Source organism: Cantharellus anzutake (genome assembly GCF_015039405.1).
Source record: "Cantharellus anzutake strain C23 chromosome Unknown EI90scaffold_173, whole genome shotgun sequence".
NCBI lineage: Eukaryota > Fungi > Basidiomycota > Agaricomycetes > Cantharellales > Hydnaceae > Cantharellus > Cantharellus anzutake.
Genome location: NW_024067123.1, coordinates 64779 through 92056, shown reverse-complemented (window position 1 = coordinate 92056; position 27278 = coordinate 64779). Strand labels below are relative to the sequence as shown.

Sequence of the window (27278 nt, the reverse complement as noted above, 5' to 3'; positions counted from 1 at the left end):
ACGCGGCCCATTATTGACGGCAACACCAACTCGTCGTGCTACAACTGACGGTACTGGATCGCTCGTTTCTGCATCCGCTTCGGGTGTTATAAGATCAAATCGCGCGGTGTCATCTAAGGACGAAGGAAACGGTCTTGCTGAGCGGCGACGTCCAGTCCTTACGCCACTGGATTTACAGAATAAAGGCGACGCCAGTGGCCACTCAATTTCACTCGATCATAGTCAGGAAGGAGGCATGCTATAGGTCCTTAGCTCTCGATCTTCTCCATTCGTTGACAATAATGCACGGACTTCACTGTTATTTAATTGTTCCCCGGTATGCAGCCACATGTGAAACACTCATTGCTCACTGGCCTCGCGTGTTGACTGGGACGGACCACTACATTCTTTACACTTGGTCGCTTGTGACTTCGCATTTCAGTATCCCAAGGCTTGCACTCCACTGTTATTCTACTGGCCCGGTCATACGCAATTCAGCCCAACGAGATTCCCCATACGCTCTCCCATCTGGTGGGATTCTAGACTCTCATTCCTGGTACATATCAGAGGCCTGCAAGGTAGCGGTACATGCGGCTTTGCTGCCCCTTTGGTTGAGTTTTGCATTTGGCTTAGTACTTATTGTGTCCAAGAGGATGCCTGGTGATTCCAGACCGAAATGAGCTATCTTCACAATGCAAGAAGTCGCTGCGAGGACGCATTGCAATTCGATGCGTGGGACACTGGCTGGATGCCTGCCGACGAAAACTTCGTGGATTTCGTGTGCACCACAAATCCGTAGTACTTAATCGACTGCAGAATGTGCAGGTTCGGTCCACGGAAGCTGCTGAGTTGCTCTGCTTGGATGCTTCGGCGCACCATGACGTGCACCATGACCCTAGATCTGTTTCGACTCACTCTCGGGTGGCCCATCAAACACTAAAGCACTGAGGAAGCGCAACCTGTATTCAGTCTCCTGCTGATCATGACCAGCGGTGTGATTTTCTGGAAGACAATCAGCGGGGCCTGGCTGCCAACACTCGAGCGAGAATCAGTGTGTTTGAGAACATATCTGAGGTCCCGAAATTGCAAATGGGTCAAGTCGGCATCAAGAAGACTTGGTTCGTGATCAGTTTTCGTTCCTGGAACCAAGGTGTATTGAGCCTGTTCATTCGTGGTGGTTCGAATTTGGAACGTCCCTTCAGTTGGTACCCCGCATTTTTCGTCTGAGCCTCAGTCTGAACTAGACTGCATTCAACCGATTAAGCTATTGCTGAGGATAAGGACTCGGAGACGATGGTTGATTATTCTGCGGTCCCAGTCGTCCTTAAAATTACATAGTGATGACAGTTCGCTTGTGCATATAACACAATATATATAGGAGTCTAGTGCGAGGGCACATTCCGCACCCCATCGCTGTGTATGTGGAACGCGTATCACGCATAGAGGTGGGGAACGGAAGCCACAGGTGCAATTATATTCACTGATTGGTAAACGTTCAGCGGGACCAATGCACTCAAATGACGCGTCCACAAGGAGGCAACCAAGTGGATCTGTGTTGGAAGTAGGGGTGCCGTAGTTCTCAGAGAACCGGTTCGAACCGGGACTGAACCGTGAACTGAACCATCCTGGAACCGAACCACGGTTCGGTTCTGATCTGGTTCCGCTCCGGTTCGGTTCTGGTTCTCTAAGTCAGGAAGGTGTTGTGAACCGGTTCTGAACCAAACTGAACCGCAGAACTGTAGAAGAACAGGTAACCCCTCTTGAATCAATATTGCAGGAAGCATTTCTTTATGATAATTTTACATTTTCGTCGGATGATTCGGAGTTGACCGAAAATTTGAAAGAAAAGGAAATTTAACTATACAGTAGTCTCGGACCGGTACAATTCTGGCAAATCCTTGGCAAATCCTACCAATGGGGACCTCTTCTGGCGATGAAAGCGAGTTCCATACAGACCCAGAAAATCCAATGCTGGGTCCGGATGGTAAACTTCGTGATGCTGCGGACAAACCTGATCAATTTGTATTCAGTCCTTCGGATGTTCAGCCAAGCCACCCTTCTAACTCTGAAGGGTACAACCCAGATAATGACCTGCCTGCGGCTCATCGAGTGGCACAGCGGCCTAAGCGGGTTGTGAAACATATTACTCGTGAAAATCCGATTGAAGCTTTCGAGCAACAAAAACTATCTGCCAAAAACAAAAACAAATCTAGTGCTTTCCGGAACAAAGATTTGGGCATTGGTGCTTCCCAGAAAACTCTCGCAGCTTTCTCAAAAAATGGTCTTCAATTGGACAATCCCAAGTTACCGAGTAATGCAAAACGACCCATCAAATCAATCTATGCTGGAATGTCTGGAGATTCCTCCACATCGGATGGAGAGTTGACCACGGAACAGAGTACGAAGCGTGGGCGTCACCAGGTGAAGAAGGCCCCGAAGCGGGCCAGAATTGATAATGCAACAAAGGCACTCAAACCTCTCTCTGCACCTGAAAATGCGGAGCTGGGTGGAGGGGCTGGAGTTTGGGAAGAGGATGCACCTGGGGCTAATGAGAACCAAGACGAGTTTGCCTGCAAAGATGCACAGGCTGCACTTGCAGTCAAGCAGTCTCAGAAAGCGCGAAGAATGCAAGACCTCGAGACGGTGTTCACTGAAGTTATTCATGATGACCAAGGGAGCTATCGGGTATGCCGAGTATGCCAGTAAGTGCCAAATAGAGTCAGTGGTCCGGGTGAACATTATGAAATAGATCTGCTCACGACAACGGGGACCGGTCAAGACTCTTAACACCACGATTCTCAGCAAGTTCTGGCTCCAGCACACTTCGCAAACATATCAGTCGTAGTGGGGGGGATCACTGGGACCTCTATATGAGGCAATGCAACACCCTTGGAGTTGCACCTGATGATAGAGCAATACCGGATGTGGTACGACAGGCGGCTTTAGTGGCCAGCAAGTAAGTTCAGATTCAATTCAATTTGTTTCGGGACCACCCTCATGAATCACAGGACAAACCAACGACGGATCACAAACTTCTATCGCCTAGCTGAAGATGAGATATCATGGACTGTGGAGGGGTTACTTCATAGAATCGAGAACTTGATCATTGAGCATGATCTTGTGTGTTATTTTGACTATTCCCGGATCAATAAAACTAACTTTCCCTAGGCCTTTGACTTCGTTGATTCAGACTCATTTCGTGATTTAATGAGATATCAAGCCCGTGCAGGCCTTGATAGTTCCCCACACTACAAGGAGAAGGACCTTCCTCACCGGACAAAACTTACCAAACTTATTATGGAGCGGTCAGAAACTGTCACAGCGGACTTAAAAAAGCAGCTCATGGCATGTTTCCACCCCTCTCATCATAGCTGCTGATGTGGATTGACTATTTGATACAGGAGGTACCAGGTCTGGTTCATTTTTCGTTCGATGCATGGACATCTGCGACTATGAGGGGCTTTCTCGGGGTGACGTGTCACTTCTTGGACAATAAATGGAATGTTCACTCAGAGCTAATGTCTTTCCGTGAGCTTGATGGGCCTCACACAGGTGAAAACATTGCAAAGGTATTGCTAGCAGAGATCACAGAAATGGTACCAGCGGCAAAGGTGAGTATTCAACTAACTTCTTACCGATACTGCTACAATTTAATTAATGAGTAGATTGGTTACATCGCATCAGACAATGCTTCAACAAACGATGCAGCAATGCATATTATGGGCGATATTCTCAGTGAGGAACACAACACCAGATGGGTTGCTTCCCGCTACTGCGTCAGGTTTGCCAGTGATGTTTGGCATTATGGTCGCGTTCCTGACTTACACTGTGCATTGACCAGATGCATGGGCCACATTGTCAACTTGGCCCAACAATCATTCATCACTACTCTTTTGGGTGATACTGGCATGCAGCCTCGCGACACCGATGATGATGATGGGATCGATCTCTCCGGTCTTGAGATCTCCCCTATGGAAGGTATCCTAATTGGGCCACTGTTAATCCGTGTTCGCACTTTAATCATTCGTGTGAGTTATGATTCCACAGCAACAAATTTATATTTAACACAGAGCTGTGGCAGATCCGCAAGTCCCCCGGTGCAAAGCATTATTTACGAGAATGTTGCACCAAAGTATTTATCAAACCATTGGAACTCATCATGTACGGAAATACACGCTGGGGGTCCTGGTTGTTACTTTTGAGCCGATTTATTGAGTTGCGACCTGTATGACAGTGCCAGCCTGTTATTGTGTGCTTCACTTACTTTATAATAGGCTATTATGCATTTCCTCGAACACGTGGATCGCAAAGACTCCGTACCAAAGGCAAAGGGTCGTACACCCAAATATAGCACATGGGTATTCAGCGATAATGATTGGAATACTATGGGATTAATTGTTGATGCACTTAAGGTACGTGAAATTTTTGCTTTATAGGAATATCCAGGTAACCATCTTGACAGGTTGCCGCTCATGCTCAACAATCATTTTCCGGAACATCAAAGGTCTCGAGTGCTACGCGCTTGCTCTCAGTGTACGAACAACTTATTACCAGCTGGGAGGGAATGCAAAAGACACCAAAATATGCGTGTATCTCTGATGCCCTTAATGCCGGCATCGCTCTTTTGGGCAAGTATTATGATGAGACAGATGTGTCCCCTCTTGCCGTTCTCAGCACAGGTATGTCATCGCGAAACCTCTCATGTGGGATGTGATATGTATCCACTTGCGTGCTCTCAATCTAGTTCTTGATCCGAAAATAAAGGATTCGTATATTAAGCATTATTTTGCATCTTCATTTCGAGAGAAAGCGATGCAGACTGTGCAAAATATTGTAGGTACCAAATCTCTGAGTCTCTGAATGTAACTTACCTAAGTATTACAGTTTCTCGAGTATCGTACCGCATATGCGGCACAATCCAGTGCCCCAAATGCAAATGAACTCGGAACAGATGGACCCGATGTACAGATGATTCCAGCTGCCCTCTCAGCTGATGAGGTGTATGGATTTTCACGGCGCCTTGCAGCCAGTCAAGCTCGGCGAGCCCAAGAAATAATAAGCGACAATCCTCATGCAGAACTTAATCGTTACCTTAATGACCCGCTTGAACCACCCGGCACTGACATTCTCGATTTCTGGATGGTAGCGTCACCGACATTTTGTCTCAACTGCTCTCTGGATTGACTGTATAATTTTTTAGAACAAAGGCCCTACATATCCAATTCTGACATCCATTGCCCGGGATCTCCTTTCAGTCCCCGCATCTTCCATCCCGTGTGAGAGGGCTTTTTCTGGTGCAAAACACACAGACAGTGAAAATCGGAGCTGCCTTACTCCCGAGCACCTTGGTGCCATTCAGATTGCCAAAGCTGATATACAGCGGAATTACCTTAAAGAACGGGAAGCAAGGAAGACTGTGGAGGCTGCGAAGATTCAGGAATGGCGGGAATATGAAGCCAGTCTTACAGAGAGAAGGGACTCTTAATGATGAAGTAAAATTGCATATTTTGAGTACTTATACATGCATAATTGCAATAGATAACTTTGTCGGCAGTGAATGCGTGTTCGAACCGTTCAAAACCGAACCGAACCATAACAGAACCGAAATGGGGTTCGGTTCGGTTCAGATACTGGTTCGGTTCTGGTTCGACATTATCACCAAAATGTGGAACCGGTTCTGGTTCTGGTTCTCAAAAAATGGCCCCAGAACCGAACCGAACCGAACCGTGGCACCCCTAGTTGGAAGCACCCTAGTCGACACTGAATAACAGCCCAAGAGCGGAATGAGAGATCGACGGTATGGTTACGGAACATCTGGGGTGCGCACTTCCAGGGCGTACTTACATAAAACAGGCACATAATAAAAAGAAGAAGAAATAGGGGACTTGGGAGGCGAGTAGCACCGGCCTGGGAGGGAATCCCGCCGGCGCTTGCCGCTAAGCCTCAGCGACCGTGGCAACCCTTCTTCAGGTTTCTTGGTACTGCCAGTTCGTAAGTTCGTATTCGGTGCTCAGTCCACTTGAATTTCTGAGGGGCCTGACACTGGTCCTCATACACCTGATCGTTATGCATGACCATCTGTCCCCCATCGATTCAATTACCCACGGATAAGTAGCTCCGGCACACAGTACTTAAATTACATCTATATAACCGTACAGAGGCCTCAGGGGCCTTGAGCATTTATAAGCTCACCGTTGAGTGCCCAGAGGTCTCTTTCCTTCGACCATCATGTCACTGCGACAAAAAGTTGAAAGTCTCAGGCAAAAGATCGATGATATCCTCGTAGCGGGAGGCGATATAGCCGTACCAATTCTCACAGCCGTCAACGCTGCGACCGATATGTGCCCTCCTCTAGAGAGCGCGGCTAGTGGCGCACTCTTCATCGTCAGCGAGGTTCAAGTCAGTAAATTATTCATGCTGGGTTCGCGCGAACAATGGCTAATGGTTTGGGTTGGGCAGAAGTTCAAGGAGAATAAGAAAGAATGGGAGGGCTTTGGAAAATATGTCGTGGACAACGTGGCCGAAGTAGTTGCAGCCATAAAGTCCTATGATCCGTCAACGGAAGAGGCAAAGCTATGGGTGGAGAGCGCTGAGGGGCTTGATCGGTGAGTTTCATCTATTTTTTGACAGCCTTCGTGTTTACATCAAGTTTCAGTGCGTTACAAAAGATCAAGTCCAAAATCGAACGAAGACGCACAAAAATAGAGAAACGGTCGGCTTTAATCAATGCATTGTCCCACTTGAGAGATCCGGGGAGGATTGATTCCCTAAAGAAGGGTCTTGACAAAGCAATCACGTCGTTTCGGGTAATTTTTCTTCACGGTGTCGTTCCATAATCCCTCTGATTGTTCCCAATGCAGCCTGGAACGAATTTAACGGTTGGAGTGAAATTGCCGGCCATTGACGATGACTCGATTCTTGGTGGACTCCGATACCCTGATGTCGCCCACCATGACTCAACTCAGGCGTGCCTAGAAGGCACTAGGGTCGGTCTGACGGACCGTATCATGGCCTGGTGCCACAACACCAGGGACGGGAATCGTGTCCTGCTGCTGACTGCTGCAGCCGGTGCTGGCAAGACTTCGATTGCGCACACGATTGCGGAACGATGCGCGAGGGAGCATTCCCTGTTGTTGAGCTTCTTTTTCAAGGCCGGTGAACAGTCGCGGCCTGATTGTCTGTTCAGCGGGATGGCTCGAGCGTTAGCAAACCACGATCAGGTTTATCGCTCCTCCATTATCTCTGCTCTTCAGGACGACCCCACAGTCTCAACAGCACCGTTTGCGATGCAATTCAGGAGATTGGTGGCTCCACTCCTCCTGCATAAGCCTCCACTTTCCCGTCGTCCTATGGTGGTCATCATCGATGCTTTAGATGAATGTGACGAAGAAGCATTTGAGCCTCTTGCCAATATTCTTCGGGAAGAAGTGCCTAAATTACCGTCCTTCATAAAGTTCTTTATCACATCAAGACAATTCGGTCGTGTCAATCGCTCCCTCTCATCCCATTTCCATATCGATCGTTTTACCATAGATCTCTTGGATGATGCAAACGTGCAGGACTGCGCGACGTACATACGTTCCCAACTGCAGACGCTGAAGAATTGGCATCCCGATATACGGCATAAACTCGGGGATGAAGAAAAAGTAGTAGAGGGGATCTTGGAACGAGCAGGTGGCCTGTTTATTTGGATCAGTACCATTTTTCGCTACATGAGGAAGGCTGCCAAGGACCCTATGAGGACGCTGGAGGGACTGCTTGGCACAGGCGCGAAGGGATCGGCAGTTTCTGCTAAGGGGATGATGGATCGGTTATATACAGGTATCTTGAAGAAGTGTGGCTGGGAGGATGAAGATTTTGCGCACGACTATCCAATCGTGATAGGAGCCATCTTCGTTGCACAACAGCCTCTGTCTGTTGCAGCTTGGGATGCGATTTTGTCGCCTTTCTTGAAGTCGTCGGTTCGATATACGTTGGCCGAACTTGGCCCTCTCTTCTCAGGGCTTGAAGATTCTCACGTCCCGATTCGAGTCCTACACCAATCCTTCCGCGACTTTATTCTCGATCGGATCGATCCTCAATCAATCAGCCTTCATTGCAGTCCAGTGGATGTGAAGCGGGAGAATGCTAGAATTGCCCTGCGATGCACCAGAATCCTGACTCAGGATCTCTCCTCTTCAGAAGGCTTAGGACTGATTGAGGACTTGGACAGAGAAGATGAACTACCACGCATTCCTCCAGAGAAGTTATCCGAGCACTTGCATTATGCATGTCGTTACGTAGTTTATCACCTCAGTGGAGTCCAGGAATGGTCGCAGGAGCTCGATAAATCGGTTCGCACATTCCTCAGTCACCAAGCCACTCGCTGGGTTGAAGTCTGCGTGAGAATGGAAGGCTACATTAGTATCTCGATGCTCCCTGAGTGGCCCAAGGTGTGGATCACCAATTGTGTTAATGGAATTAGCTCATGTTTTCCCAGTTGGCAGTTGACCAAAGGTCAAAAGATGCTATCTACACGCTGGCCAATGTGCTTTTCCAGCTCCAGTCGAACCTGGAATTTTTTTCAAGATTCAGGGAGGCGTATGAAGCAGCAAAGGACTCAGTTGTACTCTGCCGTTGCCTTGCTTCGGTGAACTCAGAGTCCTGCACCCCGGAATTGGCCAGCTCGCTCGGCACTTTATATTTGGCTCTTTCGGATCTCGGACGGCCCTCGGAGGCGCTCCCATTGATCGAGGAGAGCGTCAAACTCTACCGCCAGCTCGTTGCCGTTCACCCAGGATCATACAACGCAGATTTGGCTTGGTCACTCAACAATCTATATAGCGCTCTTTCGAGACTCGGACGGCACTCGGAGGCGCTCCCATTTATCGAGGAAAGCGTCAAACTTCGGCGCAAGCTAGTTGCCATTCACCAAGGATCATACGCTCCAAATTTGGCTTTGTCACTCAAAAATCTATTTAACGCTTTTTCGAATCTTGGACGGCACTCGGAGGCGCTCCCATTCATCGAGGAAAGTGTCAAGCTCCAGCGCGAGCTAGTTGCCATTCATCCAGGATTATACAATGCAGATTTGGCTTGGTCGCTCAACAGTCTATATGGCGCACTTTCGAATTTCGGACGGCATTCGGAGGCGCTCCCATTCATCGAGGAAAGTGTCAAACTCCGGCGCGAGCTGGTTGCCGTTCACCCAGGATCATACACCCCAAATTTAGCTTTGTCACTCAACAATCTATATGACGCTCTTTCGAACCTCGGACGTCACTCGGAGGCGCTTCCATTCATTGAGGAAAGCGTTAAACTCTTCCGTGAGCTAGTTGCCGTCAACCCAGGATTACACACCTTAAATTTGGACATGTCACTCAACAAACTACGCACCGCTCTTTCAAGGTCGAATATGATTCCGGGGCACTAATTTGGACATCTTCCGAACTTCCGGACCTCCCCATTTCCATTTTCGTTTCATTCTCTCACTACCTGTATTATAATGCTGACAGCCCCGTTGAGTGCTCAGTTTGGGAATAGTGGGTGGTTGGCGTCGATTTTTAGTTTGATGAAACGTTTTTGGGTTTTCTTGGCCTGTCCGCTCACAACTGATCGTGGTTGTAACTTGATAATATCAAGAACACTTATTTTACCTGTCACTATTGTCCACGTTTCCGCACACCCTTGTATGCAATGAAGCCGTATATACAACTCCATGCATGTAGCCGTATCCTCCTGTCAAATCATTGCCATTGTGTTCGCGTGGAGTGGGAAGTCCGAGTGTTTGCCAGAACCATTTTTGATGATCGACTATTATATTTTCACGCATGGCTTAGAATTACGTAGATCCGCACTAGCGCACCCCCTTCGTTTCACCTGGCTTGGATCTGCGCTATCGTATCATCAAGCACTCTCATACCAAATGGTGCATGAGCAATTAATCCCAACTCATGTAAACCGGTTTCCACACGTGTATGCGTGAAACGACCGTGACACTCTGCAGCCTGGACAAGAGCTCTGTGCCCCTCGACCTCCTAATTCTTACTATCCGCAACAAGGCCATAATATAATACAGCATGCGAGGTTCGCACCGTGAAAATATTTACAAACCCAATCCACTAGCCATCTGTCCTTTCCTTCAAAAGTTGTGATATGCACCGAGTTAAAATAATTGCAGCGCTAACCGCTGGTGCTTGCAGGTCACGCCAGGAGGGTTCTGTCCTGCGACCAATTTTTGCTCCCGTTGTTGGAGGGTTGCAAGCCTCCGACCTCGTTTGAATTTGGAACATCCCATTTTCATGTGCAACTACACACTGATGGGAGCCATTGCCAAGGATAATTCAGCATGGTCCACTGTTCCGCAGTGAACTATATACCACCTGGGCCATCTCAGCCAATAGGTCCCCAGGCAAATATCGATGGTAGGTTTAAAGAGGGATACCTCTTCAAAGCTATTGCTCAGGAACCACGCAGAGGTCGCTGCTATTACGTGCAGATGTCGCTCCTTTCCGCGAACACTCCTAGACCAAATGGATCGACTCTCCCTCGGGAGCGCAATGGCTATCTCGAATGATGGGACGATGAGAATGCTAGAACCCTATATCTGCGTGTTAGCACTGGACCTCCAATGCTTCAGATCGATTGTCCCAGGCCCGTCAGTGTCCCCATGGGCTAAATTTGAGGATTCCGCTTTTGCATCTCCGGGAATCAGCATTCGTATCCAGGGACTGTATGACCCCACTGCAAAGGACTCAAAGTGTCTATTCCTCAATGTTGAATCTTCGGGACTCCCCGGGTCAGATCAGTTCTCGAACGCTATGCCTCTACGAACGACCCAGGCAGATCGAATTCGAATCGGAAAACCGTTCAATCACTTACTGGGCCGTGTCGCTGAACGAGATAAAATTCTATCCCATCCGACGATAGTTCTCAACGCTCGCCTCATAGTACTCAACACCAACGTTCCCTCCGAAGGTGAGATATCTCCTCAAGGAAACCAAGAAGATCGGTTTCACACAATTCGCCCTCATGTTTGATGTATCGAATTGGCGACGTCGAGGATTGTTCGTACGTGAAATATCATTTAATAGCTCTGATGTTGCTCATCTGTCACAGTAATTGCCATTGGATCGATGACGTTATCGTAGATTCTAGCCGCAGAGGAAAGGGTAAAAAATGACAGGGGCTGATTGTAATGAAGGTTTAACAATCGATGGGAGGCCCAGGGTCGCCCCATACTGGCCCCGATTTTAGAAGACAATGATATAAATCAGCAAGCTAGGGGCTGACGATAGAACCTTGGCGGACCTATCTGCACCATGGCTGCCTGAATTCACCGATTGCAGCAAAATGGATCGCTCTGAGACGTCCCAGGAATGTGTCAGAAGCGATAATACAAGTATGCATCCCACCGTATGGATGTGAAGCAGCTGCACGAGCCGCCCAAAATCCATACGCAGCGGAGAGTACGGTGCCATATCTAGTGTTACTATGACGAGCAATCTTGCCTGTCCAACAAGTGGAAGTCGATCCCGCATAGACACAGGCATCGTTCGTTTGAACATGAATGTCCTGACAATGTGACCAGATCATCTTGTACATACTGCTGCGATGAGAACTCTCGTACAATGATGGACAGGGTCCTGAAATTCCGGGTCGTCGCCATTGGAAGAATGGCCATCCCGAGAGATATATCCGGTGGCGAATGGGGTACTTGGTAAAATGGGCGGCACAAAACGAACGAACCCTGTGCCTTCGCATTCCCGGCGACCTTGTGTTCTCATTACTGTGATTGGCGGGGGAAGGGGCGCCTCCACCATTTCATACACCTACAGCAGTTTGCAAACGAGCGATTGCACCCCGAAGTACTGGGGCGGAGATGAGATCACGATACCGACAACGAATGCCGACATAGCACTTGAGGAAATCGTCTCGGGGATCTTGGAAGTGACACAAAACCGAGAGGCAGTGGTTTAAAGTTGGAACATTCCTTGGCACACACATTTTTCATGTGCAACCGAGCTTCGATGCTTCCGGATCTGGCCCGGATTCCATTCCACAGGGTAAACTATCGTTGAGGGTAAATGCAACAAGGAGATGATGTAAAGTGCGACTGGTCCTTGATTCCAATTACGCATTACCATACAATGCTCTACCCAAAGTCCAGATCGACCGAGTCGTAAAATCCTGAGGATTTTATGTGGAGGTAGTAATTGTGGCGACTACTAAGCTATGCCGAGCTGAGCCCAGGTGCATAGTGATGAGAGTTCGCTACGCATGCACATTTATATGACACAAGTAAGTGCGGACTCCCAGAGCCTACACAGTCCAAAAACAGGCGCGTAATGAAAAGAAAATAGAAGGCAGAGAACGGTTTTAATGGATCGAGAGACGGTGGGCCTTTTGTAATTAATATGACAGCGGCATGCAGCGACGAGCGATTAGAAGAGTCCGCCGGCGCTTGCCGCTGAGCCTCACAGTGTCCTTGCTAGCTTGCACGGATATTCGGTTCTCACTTGCATTTCTGAGGGGCCTGATGCTGGTCCTCACACACTCGATCGTTATGATCATCTTAACTAAATGCCCACACGGATATGCGGCCCCGATATTATTCGGCACTGCATCTGAGTATCACTGTCGCACAAAGGCCTCATCGACCTTCAGCATTTAGAAGCTCACCACGTGTGTTGAGTGTCCAAAGATCTCTCTCCTCCATCCACCGACCATGTCACTGCGGCAAACGGCTGAAGGTCTCAGGCGAAAGATCGATGAGATCCTCGCAGCAGGAGGCGACATGGCGATACCAATTCTCACAGCCGTCAACGTTGCGGCTGATATGTTCCCTCCTCTAAAGAGCGCAACTAACGGCGCACTCTTTATCATCGGCGAGGTTCAAGTTAGTAATGTTTCATGCTGGGATCGTGTGAGTCAAGGCTAATTAATGGTTTGGGTCGGGTAGAAGTTCAAGGAGAATAAGAAAGAATGGGAAGACTTTGGGAAATACGTTGTGGAAAATGTGGCTGAAGTAGTTGCAGCCATAAAGTCCTATGATCCGTCAACGGAAGAGGCAAAGCCATGGGTGGAAAGCGCTGAAAAGCTTGATCGGTAAGTTTCATCCATTTTTTGACAGTTTTCGTGTTTACATCAAGGTTCCAGTGTGCTACAAAAGATCAAGTTCGAAATCGAACAACGTCGCACAAAAGTAGAGAAACGGTCGGCTTTTGTCAATGCATTGTCCCACTTGAGAGATCCGGGAAGAATTGATGCTCTAAAGAAAGATCTTGACAAAGCATTGGCGTCATTCCAGGTAATTTTCCCCACGGTATAGTTCCATAACCATTCTTATTTTCTGCTGATGCAGCTCAGGACGAATTTAACAATTGGTGTTAAATTGTTGGCGATGGGAGATGACTCGATTCTTGGTAGACTCCGATACCCTGATATCGCCCACTATGATTCAACTCAAGCTTGCCTGGAAGGCACTAGGGTTGGTCTCATTGAACGAATTATGGCCTGGTGTCATAACACCGCGGATAGCGAGAATCGGTTGGCATCGCTGAGCGCTGTGGCCGGCGCTGGCAAGACTTCCATCGCGCACACGATTGCAGAGAGATGTAAAAGGGAAGGCACTCTGCTACTCTGCTTTTTCTTCAGGGAAGGTGAACAGTCCCGACCTGATTGCCTATTCAGCGGTATCGCTCAATCTCTGGCAAATCGTGACTCGGTTTACCGCATTGTCATCACCTCTACTCTTCGAAAGGACCCGACTCTTTCAACGGCTTCATTCACGATGCAGTTCAAGGAATTGGTGGCTTCGCCTCTTCTCCATAAACATCCATGTTCTGACCATCCAATGGTGGTCATCATTGATGCTTTAGATGAGTGTGACGAAGAAGCATTTGAGCCCCTTGCGAATATTCTTCGGGAAGAAGTGCCCAAATTACCTTCCTCCATAAAGTTCTTTATCACATCAAGACAATTCGATCGTGTCAATCGCTTCCTCTCATCCCACCCGCATATCGATCGTCTTACTATAGATCTCTCGGATGATGCAAACGTGCAGGACTGCGCGATGTATATACGTTCCCAGCTGCAAACGCTGAAGAATTGGCATCCCGATATACGGCATAGACTTGAGGATGAAGAGAAAGCAGTAGAAGGGATCTTGGAACGAGCAGGTGGCTTGTTTGTTTGGATCAGCACCATTTTTCGTTACATGAGGAAGGCCAGCAAGGACCTCATGAGGACGCTGGAGGGGCTGCTCAGCACAGGGGTGAAGGGATCGGCGGTTTCTGCTGAGGGGATGATGGATCGGTTGTATTCGAGCATTCTAAAGAAGTGCGGTTGGGAGGATGAAGATTTTGGGCACGACTATCCGGTTGTGATGGGGGCAATCTTCGTTGCACAACAGCCTCTGTCTGTTGCGGCTTGGGATGCAATTTTGTCACCATTCTTGAAGTCGTCGGTTCGATCTACATTGGCTGAACTTGCACCTCTCCTGTCAGGACTTGAGGATCCTGACAATCCGATTCGCATTTTACACCAATCTTTCCGCGACTTTATTCTAGAACGGATCAATCCCCAATTAATCAGCCTTCGTTGCAATCCAGTAGATGTGGGACGGGAGAATGCGAGAATTGCCCTCCGATGTACTGAGGTTCTGAATCAGGATCTCCCCTCTTTAGAGGGCCTTGGACTGATTGAGGACTTGCACGAAAAAGATGAACTGCCGCGCATTCCCCGAGAGGAGTTATCCGAGCACTTGCATTACGCATGTCGCTACATAGTTTATCACCTCAGTGGAATCCAGGAACAGTCGCAGGAGCTCGATAAATCAGTTCGCACATTTCTGAGTCAGCAAGCCACTCGCTGGGTGGAAGTCTGCGTGAGAATGGAAGGCTACATCAGTGTCTCGATACTCCCTGAGTGGGCTGAGGTGTGGACTATCAATTGCATTAATGAACTTATCCCAGTTGGTGGTTGACCAAAGGTCAATAGATGCTGTCTGCATGCTGGCCAATCTGCTTTCCCAGCTCCAGTTGAACCTGAGATTTTTTTTAAGATTCAGGGAGGCATATGAGGCAGCAGATGATTCAGTTGCACTCTGCCGTTGCCTTGTTTCCGTGGACTCAGAGTCCTACACCCCGAAACTGGCTTGGTCACTTGGCATTTTATATTTGACTCTTTTAGATCTCGGACGGCACTCAGAAGCACTCCCATTCATCAAGGAGAGCGTCAAACTCTACCGCCAGCTCGTTGCTGTTCACCCAGGATACACCCCAGGTTTGGCTTTGTCACTCAACCGTCTATATCTCGCTCTTTCGAATCTCGGACGGTACTCGGAGGCACTCCCATTCATTGAGGAAAGTGTCAAACTCTGGCGCGAGCTGGTTGCCATTCACCCTGGATCATACACCCCAGATTTGGCTCGGTCACTCAACAATCTATTCCCCTCTCTTTCAAAACTTGGACGGCACTCGGAGGCACTCCCATTCATCATGGAAAGCGTCAGACTCTACCGTGAGCTGGTTGCTGTTCACCCAGGATTCTACACCCCAGAGTTGGCTCAGTCACTCAGTAATCTATCTCTCTCTCTTTCGAATCTTGGACAGCACTCGGAGGCACTCCCATTCATTGACGAAAGCGTCAAACTCCGGCGCGAGCTGGTTGCCATTCACCCAAGATCATACACCCCAGATTTGGCTCAATCACTCAATAATCTATATCTCTCTCTTTCAAATCTTGGACAGCACTCGGAGGCGCTCCCATTCATCGAGGAAAGTGTCAAACTCCAGCGTGAGCTGGTTGCCATTCACCCAGGATCATACACCCCAGATTTGGCTCGGTCACTCAACAATCTTTTTCTCTCTCTTTCAAAACTTGGACGGCACTCGGAGGCACTCCCATTCATCACGGAAAGCGTCAAACTCTGGCGTGAGCCGGTTGCCGTTCACCCAGGATCATACACCCCAGATTTGGCTCAGTCACTCAACAATCTATATATCTCTCTTTCGAATCTTGGACAGCACTCGGAGGCACTCCCATCCATTGACGAAAGCGTCAAACTCTGGCGCGAGCTGGTTGCCATTCACCCAGGATTATACACTTCAGATTTGGCTCGGTCACTCAACAATCTATATCACGCTCTTTCAAATCTCGGATGGCACTTGGAGGCGCTCCCATTCATCGAGGAAAGCATCAAAGTCCAGCGCAACCTAGTTGCCGTTTACCCACAATCATACAATGCAGATTTGGCCCGATCACTCAATAGTCTATATGGCGCTCTTTCGAATCTCGGACGGCACTCGGAGGCACTCCCATTCATCGAGGAAAGCGTCAAACTCCAGCGTGAGCTTGTCGCCGTTCACGCAGGATCATACACCCCAGATTTGGCTTGGTCACTCAACAGTCTATATCACGCTCTTTCGAATCTCGGACGGCACTTGGAGGCGCTCCCATTCATCGAGGAAAGTGTCAAACTCCAGCGCGACTTAGTCGCCGTTCACCCAGGATTAGATTTGGCCTGGTCACTCAACAGTCTATATGGTGCTCTTTCGAATCTCGGACGGCACTCGGAGGCGCTTCCATTCATCGAGGAAAGCGTTAAACTCCGGCGCGAGCTGGTTGCCGTTCACCCCAGATCGTGCACCCCATATTTGGCTTGGTCACTCGATAATCTATATCTTGCTCTTTCGAATCTCGGACGGTACTCGGAGGCGCTCCCGTTCATCCAGGAAAGCGCCAAACTCTACCATGAGCTAGTTGTCGTCAACCCAGGATTACACGCCTCGAATTTGGATTGGTCGCTCAACGCACTACGCACCACTCTTTCTGACCTCGGACGTGATTCTGAGGCACTAATTTGAACAACTTGGGATCTTGGACCTTCCTATTCCCCTTTTCATTGCATTCCCTTGTTTGCTACTTGTAGTGCAATTTGAGAATACTGGGGGGTTGACATTGATTTTTAGTTTGGGACTATTGATGAAATATTTACAGGTTTTCTTGACTGTTCGGTTCACAACTGATCGTGATCCTAACTTAATAATATCATAATATCAAGAAAACTCATTTATTTGTACCCACTATTGCCCATGTTTCCGTGCAGGTAAGTAACCCAACTGTATACAACTCGATGTAGCACGTTACCTTGCTTGCAAGGTCACTTTCCGGGTCCACAATTCGTGGGAATCTTCACTTTCCCACCCCACCGATCTCTCGTCCCATTGGCTACTACGAATCCTGACTCGTGATCTCTTCACGTGCTTTTACATGTCCCATTCATTTCGTGAATTTATTCGTTTATTCGTTTATTCGTCACAAGGTCGTGATTATGTGGTTTCGATCCGTTGTCCACTCTGCCACTCTGCCACTCTGCCATCTGAGTCCTCTCCCATCTGGTGCGCGTCTCCTTCCCCAATATTTCATCTTCTACCTCCAAGATTGGACTTGCTGGTTGTCTGAAGAGCCTCTCATTGAATGCTTGCAAAAGTCGGATCGTGTCACGGCCAGAGCTTCGCGATAACGCCACATAAGTGTTGAATGGTGTCAGCCCTCCTGTTGGTGGAGGTGCAAGATCGATGATGACATGCCGGATTGTTTGGCCTTGAGATAATCTGTGAAACCATATGCCCCTGTCATAGGCAGCTGTCGGTGCTTCACTGTCTTCGATTTCCCATCGACAACATCCACCCGATCTCTGGCCACTTCTTCCTTATTGACTCTTTCGGAGTGTCTGAATCCTTAACGTACCTGTTGTCAATCCCCCACCTTCTGTCTACACCACTACAACAGCCGTTGCCATTGGCTCGTCTACCATTATCTCAGTCATCACAACATCATCAACTCCTCCTGCGTCGACAATATTCAGTGACTCTTCAGGCTTCAAAACTCGCAGGGATTCTGAAGGCTTAATCGGTGGCGTGATTGGTGGCGTCCTGGCTAGCACACAAGCAAGTAATCGCTCCAGCTTGACTCAAGAGATGTTATTTTCAGGTGCTCGTTCATTTGTGTCCAACATAGTCTCTCCCTGTGGGTCAAGGGCTGAGGAAAGGATGGGTCGCCCTCTGAGCGCCCGTTTCCTGGGCCTTCTTTCTCACCCACTAAATGTCAACGCCATCAACATTAGGTTTTCAACTGTTGTGTGATACACTCTTATGTAAAAATTTCTCTCCACACCGCACCGCCCGCCAAAATGACAACGTTATTGTGCGCGTCTCTTCCCTGCAATTTGAATACTTGTTATTCTGCCACGGGTTCAAATTCCCACAAGCAAGGTCGTGGCTGCGTAAGCGGCCCTTCTAGTAATAAGCTTCAATCAGATAGGTTATATCCTGACACCACAATCAAGCAGTTCGTGGAACGAATGCCTGTGGAGCCATCGCCTGGTGAAGTAGGAAATCCAAAGCATGAGGCAGATCGATTATGATGTTCTAGTTCGAGTCATTGATGTCAAGTAGCGACGAGTAGTTGAAGCACCCATTTCCGACAAGACTCCGCAATCTGCGCTCTTCGAGCTGACTACCGTTCAGTGTCTACCACCAATTCCGTGGCATAATCACATATCCGGGCCATAATATATACACTTTGACAATGCCCATGACCCAGCTAGACTAACAGCTGCACTTCGCTCCTTCAAAAACCCGCTACATAGTTTCATCCCAATCATTTGCCTTGCTATTCCTGCCTGCGCCTCTGGGAGGCTGCATTACCTTGATCTTTCCACCAAAGCTACTGTCGGTCAATGGATCGTTCTCCCTCCATTTTCGTCCAACCCTTCCACATTGTCACGGAGCAGACCTCGTATGCTGGTATCATGACCCCGTGGTGGATAGTGTGAGCGAGCTTAAGAAGTGGAGGCGCACAGAGCTCTTGCCCGGGTTGCAGAATGTCACGGTCGTTCCACGCATACACATATGGAAATCGGATTACATGAGTATCCACCGAGTCACCATAAAATTGCAGCGCTAATTACTGCTGGTGCCAATTTTTGTGACATTCCCAAGCCCTCGTACTCCTTTGAATGTTTAAAGGTAAAGGCTATGACGCGTGGTCCTCTTTATACACGAACTACGTCGCTGACGTGTCTCACTGCATAAAAGGGTTTAATCCAGGTTGCTTGCGAATTCAGAGACCTCAGCGGTTGTCGGGGCTGTCGGGACACCACTCTTTCGGCGCCCATCTAGTCGCACACTCTGCAGTAGTTTAGCCAGTTGAATGCAGTCCGGATCAGACCGAGGCTCAGTCGCACATGAAAAATGCGGGCGCCAAGGGATCTGAAGCACTACGAATGAGTCAAGGCTCAATACGATCACGAACTAAGCCCTCTTGGCATGCCTGTGGCCGAGCACCGGTGACAACGTGGCAAATCCTTACTCTCAAGGTCCCTGAGATCATTTCAACTGGTATGTCGGCATTCATCACTGGTGTCGCGATCTCACCGCTCCCCTAGTGCTTCGTTCGCAAGTGCAGTAGGTGAAATGGCGGAGACGCAGCTTACCTCACCGCTCACACAGGTGACGATGCCACTGAAAACGAGGCGGGTGTAGGATTATAGTACTGTTCATCTACACTCCCGAGGGAGAGTAATTCTGAGTCGCCGGCTCTGCTCCCTCCATTCATTGAGTCGAGGAGCGGGAAAGAGCAACGGCATTTGCAAAAGTAGTTCACGGAATGGCAGCGACTTTTGCACGGTTCCTGAGCAATAGCTTTGAAGAGGCATTCCTCCTCGAAACTCTCTTTACCTGGGGACTTATTGGCTGAGATGGCCCATATTTCGCTGCGGAATAATAAATCATGCTGTATTATCCTTGGCAATGGCTCAGCTAGTTGATTGCAATCCCGACCATCGGGGTGCAGTTGCACATGAAAATAGGGTGCCAAGAGATGTTCATGTTGGAATTTCAACAACCGGTCCCGACATCTGAGTGACAAGTGGTGGATTTTTCTTTTTGGGGTGACGAAAGACGCTTGCCGAGACACAAGCAATATCTCACCGCTGACGGCGGAGTGAGGTTTGAGCCTCCCCTTCTTTTTATACACTGAGGTGGAGATCAGGATTCGAATGGTGGCGGAAAACAAAAACAACACGCAATCAGCGAACAGAGTGAAAAACAGGAAAGAGCCAAAAAAGTAAATACACGGGATGCTTCCCGCCAAAGGTAACACACCCTGACACAAATTATTTATTGCTCTTTCCCTCTCGTCGCGCTCTTGTTGCTAATAGGGAAACGATGTCTCGGTAAGGTGAAAGACTCTCCATGACCACGTCGTTCAAGCAGCTTAATTGGTCGACTCTTCATACTCGATAAATAGGTATGCACCCATTGGCATGTCGTGAGCTGACACACGCGAAGGGCTTCCATGCATATATTCACATAGTGAGATGAGAAATTTCACATGCGTGTGCGTTCAGTGTTGTCGATGCACTCATCAACGGTGTCACTATCATAACCGAGCCTTGTCATGATAGGAGGAAGATATTATATTAAGAGCATTCCCCGATGATGGGACTATCCTGCTGGTCGGAAACGCATCTTTGGGCATGTGGTGCCGCTTTAATCGTGTTTTTACAACCCACTATGTATCAAGCAGTGCGGCGTTCGCACCCGGGGCATAAGATGAGTAAGATGGCTGCTCCTCACAAGCAGCCGAAGGCGTTTGCGTTCCTAAATCATTAGTAAGAATTAAGACGTGTGCACTGGACCAATATGCCAAGGCTCTCAAGTTTCACGAGGGCGGTGTGTTAGAATGACTCCGCAAACCATGAGGATTAATATGATGACTCGGGAGCTACATCCGAGAGAGATGTGAGAGACGAGGCGCGGATCCTCAGCAGGTGTAGAAGGGAAGTCATTCAGGCTCATCCCCGAGCTTGGGTACGCCAGGGAATAATACCAAGCCACGAAACCGGGATGACAGCACCCCATTTTCATGTGGAACCGCGGTGCCCCGATGGTCCGGATTGCATTCAACGAGCTAAGCCACCGCCAAAGACGATGCACCGTTCCGCAGCAAAATATATTACCGCCTAGGCCATCTCAGTCAATAAGTCCCTAGGTAAATATCGATAGAGTTGGGAGGAATGCCTCTTCAAATGCTGTTGCCCAGGAACCTCGTAAAGGTCGCTGCTATTATGTGAACTACTTTGCACACGTTGCTCTTTTCTGTGAATGCTCGACCGAACGAATGGAGGGACCGGCGACTTGGGATTACTCTCTCTTGGGAGTGTAATGGCTATCTCGAACGATGCGACGATGAGCAATGCTAGAATCCTGTACCCACCTGCAGTGTTAAGCCCTGGGCCTCCAATGCTTCAGATCAATTGCCCAGGATTCCGCTTTCGCGTCTCCGGGAGTCAGCATTCGTATTCAGGGACTGCAAAGGACTCTTGAATGTTGGATTTTCAGAACTCCCTGGGTCAGATCCGTTCTAGACCGTCATGCCTTTACAAAAGACCCAGGCAGATTGAATTCGAATCGGGAGACCATTCTACCACTCACTGGACATGTTCCTGAACGAGATTAAAGTAAACAATTTCTATCCCATCCGACCGTAGTACCCAATACCATCGTTCCCTCCGAATTTGAGATGTCTCTTCAAGGAAACCAAGAAGTCTGGTTTCACATAACTGGCCCTCATGTTTGATGTGTCAAATTAGCAACGTCGAGGAATGTTTGTACATGAAACATCACGCGACGGCCCTGGTGTTGCTTTTCTATGTATATCCGTCGCAGTAATCGCTATTGGATCGATGATGTTATTGTCGATTCTAGCCGCAGAGGAAAGGGTGAAAAACGACAGGGACTGATTGCGATGAAGGTTCAACAACCGGTGGGAGGCCCAGGGTCGCCCCTTACCGACCCCAAAGAAGCGCACAATTGAACGAGGCGCTTACGATGCCCAGAGGTTTTATCAGCAGACAAGAAGACAATCATATAAATCAGCTAGCTGGGCATCGACGAGGCTGACGATAGAACCTTGATGGACCTATCTGCGCTCCATGACTCCCTGAACTCTCTGATCACAGCAAAAAAGGATTGTTCCTCTATTGGGGCCCACAACCGGGAGACGTTCCAGGAATGTGTCAGAAACGAAAATACAAGTATCCACGAACCGTTCAGAACCTACAAGCAGCGGAGAGTACGGCACCATATCTAGTGCTACTACCATGAGCGATCTTGCCTGGAAGTCGATCCCGCATGGCACGGGTATCATTCGTTTGAACATGACATAAATGTACTGGTGATCAGGGTACATGTGCCTAGAGGAGTTTGTTTCCGCGATCGGTTTTTGGTCCTATGCCAAGAACAAACTGACAAAGAACTGAGGGTGTGTTGCAGTGGTTTATTTAAATTTGGAACATTCCTTGGCACGCGCCTTTTTCATGTGCGATGCTCCCGGGTCTGGCTCAGATTGCATTCAACAGGGTCAACTACTGCTGAGGATAGACAATTGATTAGTCCGGTCCTTGTTTCCAATTACGCATTACCACATACATGATGTTCTGCCCAGAGTCCGGATCAACCAATTTGTACTATCCCGAGGTGCTATGGATTGCGGTGACTACCAAGCTATGCTTAGCTGAGCTTCGCTGGGTTAAGCGGGCGCATAGTGATAGCAGTTCACTTCGATATAACACAAGCGACGAGCTGAGTGCGAATGCATATTCCACAACCACACATCACCGTATATGTGCCCGCAAAGGAACATGCATAATACAGGTGGGGAACGGAAGGTGTCGAAACTAAAGCTAGTACTGTAGGTGTAATTATATTCACTGATTGGCAAGCGTTCAACTAATGACGCGTCTGGGGGGGATGGTTACGGAACGCCTGCAGTGGGCACTTCCAGGGTGTACTTAGTCCAAAAACAGGCGCTTAATGAAAACAAAAGAACATCGAAGGCAGAGAACGACTTCAATGAATCGAGAGACGGTGGCGCTGATGACACAGTAAGATCCCACCGGCGCTTGCCGCTGAGCCTCACGGTGCAATCCGTTTCTTGCTAGCTCGTATGGAGTTTTTATTCGGTGCTCAGTCTGCTTGCATTTCTGAGGGGCCTGATTCCGGTCCTCATACACTCGATCGTTATGATCATCTGCCCCCCAATAATTAAATGCCCACACGGATAGACGGCCCTGGGTATTCACTAGCTCAATGCATCCAAGTATCCTTCCATAATCGTACAAAGGCCTCACGGGCCTTGAGCATTTAGGGGCTCACCACGTGTGTTGAGCGCCCAAAGATCTCTCTCCTCCATCCACTTATCAACATCGACCATCATGTCACTGCGACAAAAAGCTGAAGGTCTCAGGCGAAAGATCGATGAGATCATCGCAGCGGGAGGCGATATGGCGATACCAATTCTCACAGCCATCAACGTTGCGGCTGATATGTGCCCTCCTCTAAAGAGCGCGACTGGCGGCGCACTCTTCATCATTAGCGAGGTTCAAGTTAGTAATTATTCATGCTGGGTTCGCGCGGACAAAGGCTCATGGTTTGGGTTGGGTAGAAGTTCAAGGAGAATAATAAGGAATGGGAGGACTTTGGGAAATACGTTGTGGACAACGTGGCTGAAGTAGTTGCAGCCATAGAGTCCTATGATCCGTCAACGGAAGAGGCAAAGCCATGGGTGGAGAGCGCTAAAAAGCTCGATCGGTAAGTTTCATCCATTTTTGACAGTCCTCGTGTTCACATCAAGCCCCAGCGTGCTACAGAGGATCAAGTCCGAAATCGAACAAAGACGTACAAAAATAGAGAAGCGGTCGGCTTTAATCAATGCATTGTCCCACTTGAGAGATCCGGGAAGAATTGATTCGCTAAAGAAGGATCTTAACAAAGCATTGGCGTCGTTTCAGGTAATTTTTGTCTCGGCGTGGTTTCATAACCATTCTTATTTTCTGCCGATGTAGCTCAGGACGAACCTAACAATTGGAGTTAAATTGTCGGCGATGGAAGATGACTCGATTCTTGGTAGACTCCGATACCCCGATATCGCCCACTATGATTCAACTCAGGCTTGCCTAGAAGGCACTAGGGTCGATCTCATTGAACATATTATGGCCTGGTGTCGTAACACCGCGGATAGCGAGAATCGGCTGGCATTGCTGAGCGCTGTGGCCGGCGCTGGCAAGACTTCGATTGCGCACACGATTGCAGAACGATGTGCAAGGGAGCGTTCCCTATTGCTAAGCTTCTTTTTCAAGGCGGGCGAACAGTCGCGGCCTGATTGTCTGTTCAGCGGGATGGCTCGAGCGTTAGCAAAGCGCGATCAGGTTTATCGCTCCTCCATTATCTCTGCCCTTCAGGACGACCCTACACTCTCAACAGCACCATTCGCGATGCAATTCAAGAGATTGGTGGCTTCACCCCTCCTGCATAAGCCTCCACTTTCGGACCATCCTCTGGTGGTCATCATCGATGCTTTAGATGAATGTGACGATGAAGCATTTGAGTCCCTTGCAAATATTCTTCGGGAAGAAGTTCCTAAATTACCATCCCCCATAAAGTTCTTTATCACATCGAGACAATTCGATCGTGTCAATCGCTTCCTCTCATCCCATTTCCCTATCGATCGTCTTTCCATTGATCTCTTGGATGACGCAAACGTGCAGGACTGCGCTACATACATACGTTCCCAGCTGCAAACGCTGAAGAATTGTCATCCCGATATGCAGCATAAGCTTGAGGACGAGGAGAAAACGGTAAAGGGAATCTTGGAACAAGCAGGTGGCCTGTTTATTTGGATCAGTACCATTTTTCGCTACATGAGGAAGGCCAGCAAGGACCCTATTCGGACGCTGGAGGGGCTGCTCGGCACAGGGGTGAAGGAATCGGCGGTTTCTGCTGAGGGAATGATGGATCGGTTGTATTCAAGCATTCTAAAAAAGTGTGGTTGGGAAGATGAAGATTTTGGGCACGACTATCCGGTTGTGATGGGGGCAATCTTCGTTGCACAACAGCCTCTGTCTGTTGCAGCTTGGGATGCAATTTTGTCACCGTTCTTGAAGTCGTCAGTTCGATATACGTTGGCTGAACTTGCACCTCTCCTGTCAGGACTTGAGGATCCTGACAATCCGATTCGCATCTTACACCAATCTTTCCGCGACTTTATACTAGAACGGATCGATCCCCAATCAATCAGCCTTCGTTGCAGTCCGGTAGATGTGGGACAGGAGAATGCGAGAATTGCCCTCCGATGTACTGAGATTCTGAATCAGGATCTCTCCTCTTTAGAGGGCCTTGGACTGATTGAGGACTTGTACGAAAAGGATGAACTGCCGCGCATTCCCCCAGAGAAGTTATCCAAGCACTTGCATTACGCATGTCGTTACATAGTTTATCACCTCAGTGAAGTCCAGGAACGGTCGCAGGAGCTGGATAAATCAGTTTGCATATTTCTCAGTCAGGAAGCCACTCGCTGGGTTGAAGTCTGCGTAAGAATGGAAGGCTACATCAGCATCTCGATACTCCCTGACTGGCCTAAGGTGTGGATTATCAATTGTGTTAATTAAAAATCAGCTCACGTTTTCCTGGCAGTTGGTGGTTGACCAAAGGTCAAAAGATGCTATCCGCATGCTGGCCAATGTGCTTATCTGGCTCCAGTCGAACCTGCAATTCTTTTCAAGATTCAGGGAGGCATATGAGGTAGCAAAGGATTCAGTTGTACTTTGCCGTTGCCTTGTTTCCATGGACTCAGAGTCCTACACCCCGGAATTGGCCATGTCACTTGGCACTTTATATTTAGCTCTTTCGGATCTCGGACGGCACTTGGAGGCGCTCCCATTCATCGAGGAGAGCGTCAAACTCTGCCGCCAGCTCGTTGCTGTTCACCCAGGATCATACGCCCCAGATTTGGCTTTGTCTCTCAATAATCTATATAGCGCTCTTTCGAAACTTGGACGGCACTTGGAGGCGCTCCCATTCATTGAGGAGAGCGTCAAACTCTGGCGCGACCTAGTTGCCATTCACCCAGGATCATACAACGCAGATTTGGCTTGGTCACTCAACAGTCTATATATCGCTCTTTCGAAGCTCGGACGGCACTCGGAGGCACTCCCATTCATTGAGGAAAGCGTCAAACTCCGGCGCGACCTAGTTGCCGTTCACCCACGATCATACAATGCAGATTTGGCTTGGTCACTCAACAGTCTATATCTCGCTCTTTCGAATCTCGGACGGCACTCGGAGGCACTCCCATTCATCGAGGAAAGCGTCAAACTCCGGCGCGACCTAGTTGCTGTTCACCCAGGATCATACACCCCAGATTTGGCTTTGTCACTCAACAGTCTATATCAAGCTCTTTCGAAGCTCGGACGGCACTTGGAGGCACTCCCATTCATTGAGGAAAGCATCAAACTCCGGCGTGACCTAGTTGCCGTTCACCCAGGATCATACAACGCATATTTGGCTCGGTCACTCAGCAGTCTATATATTGCTCTTTCGAAGCTCGGACGGCACTTGGAGGCACTCCCATTCATCGAGGAAAGCGTCAAACTCCAGCGCGACCTAGTTGCCGTTCACCCAGGATCATACACCCCGGATTTGGCTGGGTCACTCAGCAATTTGTATCTCTCTCTTTCGAATCTCGGACGGCACTCGGAGGCGCTCCCATTCATTGAGGAGAGCGTCAAACTCTGCCGCCAGCTCGTTGCTGTTCACCCAGGATCATACACCCCAGATTTGGCTTTGTCACTCAATAATCTATATAACGCTCTTTCGAAACTTGGACGGCACTTGGAGGCGCTCCCATTCGTCGAGGAAAGCGTCAAACTCTGGCGCGACCTAGCTGCCGTTCACCCAGGATCATACAACGCAGATTTGGCTTGGTCACTCAGCAGTCTATATCTCGCTCTTTCAAACCTCAGACGGCACTCGGAGGCACTCCCATTCATCGAGGAAAGCGTCAAACTCCGGCGCGACCTAGTTGCTGTTCACCCAGGATCATACACTCCGAATTTGGCTTGGTCACTCAACAGTCTATATGGCGCTCTTTCGAATCTTGGACGGCACTCGGAGGCGCTCCCATTCATCCAGGAAAGTGTCAAACTCTACCGTGAGCTGGTTTCCATCAACCCAGGATTACACACCTCGGATTTGGATAGGTCACTCAACACACTACGCACCGCTCTTTCTAACCTCGGACGTGATTCCGGGGCACTAATCTGAACAACTTGGGTCCCCCTGAGACCTTGGACCTTCCTATTTCCCTTTTCATTGCATTCCCTTGTTTGCTACTTGTAGTGCACACAGCTCAGTTTGGGGGGTTGACATTGATTTTTGGTTTGGGACTATTGATGAAACGTTTACGGGTTTTCT

At 48.8% G+C, this 27278-nt stretch overlaps 5 protein-coding genes across 5 annotated transcripts; 3 read left to right on the top strand and 2 right to left on the bottom strand.

Moving 5' to 3' along the window:
• Positions 1-1893: 1893 nt before the first annotated feature.
• On the top strand, positions 1894-2685 carry EI90DRAFT_3022766 (uncharacterized protein; the record flags this gene model as incomplete). Its single annotated transcript, XM_039057809.1, has 1 exon — positions 1894-2685. The coding sequence occupies one exon, from the start codon at positions 1894-1896 to the stop codon at positions 2683-2685; it is 792 nt and encodes a 263-aa protein (XP_038908220.1).
• Positions 2686-12434: 9749 nt separating this feature from the next.
• Positions 12435-16826, top strand: EI90DRAFT_3159781 (uncharacterized protein; the record flags this gene model as incomplete). The annotated part of the gene is made up of 5 exons (XM_039066246.1): positions 12435-12856; positions 12920-13065; positions 13117-13267; positions 13322-14896; positions 14934-16826. Exons 1-5 carry the CDS (start codon positions 12686-12688, stop codon positions 16824-16826), a joined length of 3936 nt encoding a protein of 1311 aa, XP_038908219.1. The 5' UTR covers positions 12435-12685.
• A 428-nt stretch (positions 16827-17254) lies between these two features.
• Positions 17255-17572, bottom strand: EI90DRAFT_2950289 (uncharacterized protein; the record flags this gene model as incomplete). Its single annotated transcript, XM_039055391.1, has 1 exon — positions 17255-17572. A coding segment is annotated over one exon (318 nt), but the record flags the coding sequence as incomplete, so codon positions are not given.
• Positions 17573-20630: 3058 nt separating this feature from the next.
• Positions 20631-21013, bottom strand: EI90DRAFT_603144 (uncharacterized protein). Its single transcript, XM_039067855.1, has one exon. The coding sequence runs from the start codon at positions 20892-20894 to the stop codon at positions 20682-20684; it is 213 nt and encodes a 70-aa protein (XP_038908217.1). The 5' UTR covers positions 20895-21013; the 3' UTR covers positions 20631-20681.
• Positions 21014-22957: 1944 nt separating this feature from the next.
• EI90DRAFT_3092389 (uncharacterized protein) lies at positions 22958-27278 on the top strand. The gene is given in 9 exon segments (XM_039062440.1): positions 22958-23413; positions 23473-23618; positions 23668-23818; positions 23873-25447; positions 25500-25564; positions 25589-26726; positions 26841-27132; positions 27143-27175; positions 27220-27278. 7 exon segments carry the CDS (start codon positions 23243-23245, stop codon positions 27126-27128), a joined length of 3534 nt encoding a protein of 1177 aa, XP_038908216.1. The 5' UTR covers positions 22958-23242; the 3' UTR covers positions 27129-27132; positions 27143-27175; positions 27220-27278.

Coding starts and splice junctions, on each gene's coding strand:
- EI90DRAFT_3092389 (XM_039062440.1), top strand. CDS start 23,243: ATGTCACTGCGACAAAAAGCTGAAGGTCTCAGGCGAAAGATCGATGAG. Junction 23,619..23,667: donor AGCGCTAAAAAGCTCGATCG/GTAAGTTTCATC, acceptor ATCAAGCCCCAG/CGTGCTACAGAGGATCAAGT. Junction 25,448..25,499: donor TACTCCCTGACTGGCCTAAG/GTGTGGATTATC, acceptor TTTTCCTGGCAG/TTGGTGGTTGACCAAAGGTC.
- EI90DRAFT_603144 (XM_039067855.1), bottom strand. CDS start 20,894: ATGAAAATGGGGTGCTGTCATCCCGGTTTCGTGGCTTGGTATTATTCC.